The following is a 2500-nucleotide window of genomic DNA, read 5'->3' as shown; positions in this document are numbered from 1 at the left end:
GTCATCACGGATCTTTGTCTTATGGTTTCTAAAGGATGAAGGTGGCAGCATGGCGATTCTGGCCAATACAGTGTCCGTGAGGGACTGGGTTCAATTCCGGTCTCGCTCTTTTCCCCCACGTTTGACTGTAAAATCACACTGAACGCCTGGTTGTTCGGATGAGACGATAAACCGAGGTCCCGTGTGCAGCTCGCACTTGGCGCACTGAAAAAAGAACCCATGGCAACACAGCTGTTGTCCTCTGGCAAAATTCTGTTGAAGGAATCCACTCTGATAGGTACACGGCTATATACACAAGCACTCAAGGCCTGACGAAGCGCTTTGGGTTATGCTGCAGGTCGGGCACCTGGCTAACAGATGTAGTGCAGCGTATATGGATTTGTCCGAACGCAGTGACTCGTCTTTGAAAAACTGAAACTTGAACAAACCGAAACTGTGCTATATTTCACTGTTTGTGCCGACTTTACCTGCATATTTTACAACTGGATTACAGTTTGCCCAAGAAGACGCAGAAGAAAAGACTGAGGAGGAAACACCCATCACCGAAAAGTGTATGTAAGAGGATCGGTACAGATGAACTCTGCCCGTTGATACACACCGGCATTCTTTAACCTGACAAGGCAGTGAGCTGTGTCCTGCTCTATTTGGAACAGACGACACAGAGAACGACTTTGTTGTTGACATAGGGAGGACAGGGGAGACTACCACAACGTGTGACAGTGAAGTAAAAGAATTTCCCGTTCTGATTCAGGTGGCCGCTGGAAGCATTCTCAAGATCTTTGTCCAGACAGACATACTCGCTGGCAGACTTGTGTCCAAAGTACCCAGATGTCAGGTACCCTGTGTACTGTGTGGTCCACCCTGTGGGACAGGTACGGGTGGCGGGGATCATGATGGTGGTGGACAGGGCGGCACGGCACACAGAGCAGGGAACGTCGTGGTCGTCATGCTTAGGAATATCTTCATACTCAACTCCGTAGAGGTACGCACGATTGTGAGGATGTGCAGCTGTTCCGTCAAACTGAGGAGCCAGAGTCAGACACAGTGGGTTTGCTGCAGCCCCAGGGTGATCAAACCAGGAGCCTCCCGCCACACCTGTTTTGTTCACAGAGCATGGTCAGTGTTAGGAAGGAGAACATGTGTATCACTCCCCGTATTTCTCTTTTTCTTCAACTCTGAACCACATATTTACACACACACACACACACACACACACACACACACACACACACACGCACACACACATACACACACTGGGCAAGGCCCAATCCTCATTGCCCACGTTATTATTTCTAATGTTCCCATCACACATTTCCTGTTTCTTGACCATTTTCTGGTGGCTCTTTCTTAAAGGTCCCACAGCATTTACTGGCCGTCGAGGCAGTGAATTCACGTCTACTGTAGGCTCCGACCAATCCTCTCCTTCCGTCGTTTTAACCTTCCCCAACGGAAGTCACGTGTCCACTGACACCTTTGTGGAGTGAGGAAACTCGGAGTAAAGTGCCTTTCCCAAGGACACAACACCATTGCCAATCGGGGCCTCCAACACTGATCACTGATGAACACTGGATCAGAAGTCCAAAGCCTGACCGATTCTGGCTGTGCGCCTCCACTCAGGAGAAGTAATGCATAGCGAAATCAGACAGCCTTAGTGCTTGGCCTGTTTCAGTGACGAACATGCCTGGACACAACGCAAAGAGTTCACCAGTCTGTACACCACACATATGTCATTGTTCTGCATAATTATCAGCGTTCCAGTCTTGTCATCTACTGTCAGTCACTTTTGTTTGCAGTATACGCACAAATTCTGTTCTGTCAACAATCCCTTTATTCAGCTAATCATATTCCAGCCCAAATACATACATCATTATTTTATTTTCCTAACCCAGTTTGTCTTGCCTCTAACGTCGTAATCATATTGCATACCACAAGCTTTCTTTGGTAAACTCGACTCCTCCAATTTGTGTTAAGTATAGCCAATACCGGATGTATCTCACAACAGAGTTAAATATATGGGGTATCTATGGTCTCACAAAATCATTAGATAATTTGGTGTAACTTTTTTTTTTCTAAATCTTTCCTTAGCGCGAAGAAATGAACTTTCATGGCCTCACATTTCAGCACCATCAGATTCTCCGTGTGTGTGTGTGTGTGTGTGTGTGTGTGTGTGTGTGTGTGTGTGTTTTATGGATGGGATTATTAAATATTTGGTGTATTGTTCTCTTTTTTGTCATTCTTCTACACAGTTCTCTTTATTTTCTTAGGGTCTTTGTAAAGGCCGTCGTGCTCTGTACTCTGTAGTTACTAACTATAAAGATATTCTTTAATAATGATAAAAATAATAATAATGATAACACTCACCAGAATATACCAACTGGCTAGTGTTGGCGCAGGTTTTTCTTCCCCAACGAACGAATGTTGACCCTGCTCAACACAGAAGGTCACTAATTTAAAAACTACAAATTAATTCTCAAATACACAAACCCTGCGTACAGCTGCA

At 45.5% G+C, this 2500-nt stretch overlaps 1 protein-coding gene across 1 annotated transcript in view; it reads right to left on the bottom strand.

Annotated features, from left to right (window-relative positions):
* The window catches only part of LOC143285509 (short-chain collagen C4-like), a 5350-nt gene that overhangs the window by 553 nt on the left and 2297 nt on the right, over nt 1–2500 (bottom strand). Inside the window, exons 3-4 of the mRNA XM_076592843.1 lie at nt 2362–2424; nt 1–1095 (exon numbers count right to left, since the gene is read on the bottom strand). The exon at nt 1–1095 is cut by the window's left edge and continues 553 nt beyond it. Coding sequence (XP_076448958.1) covers nt 641–1095; nt 2362–2424 — 518 coding nt within the window. The 3' untranslated portion in view covers nt 1–640. The remainder of the gene's footprint in view (nt 1096–2361; nt 2425–2500) is intronic.

The sequence above is a fragment of the Babylonia areolata genome, chromosome 9 (genome assembly GCF_041734735.1).
Source record: "Babylonia areolata isolate BAREFJ2019XMU chromosome 9, ASM4173473v1, whole genome shotgun sequence".
Taxonomy (NCBI): Eukaryota; Metazoa; Mollusca; class Gastropoda; order Neogastropoda; family Buccinidae; genus Babylonia; species Babylonia areolata.
Note: the sequence above shows the minus strand (reverse complement) of the source record. Positions and strands in the feature narration are given on the sequence as shown.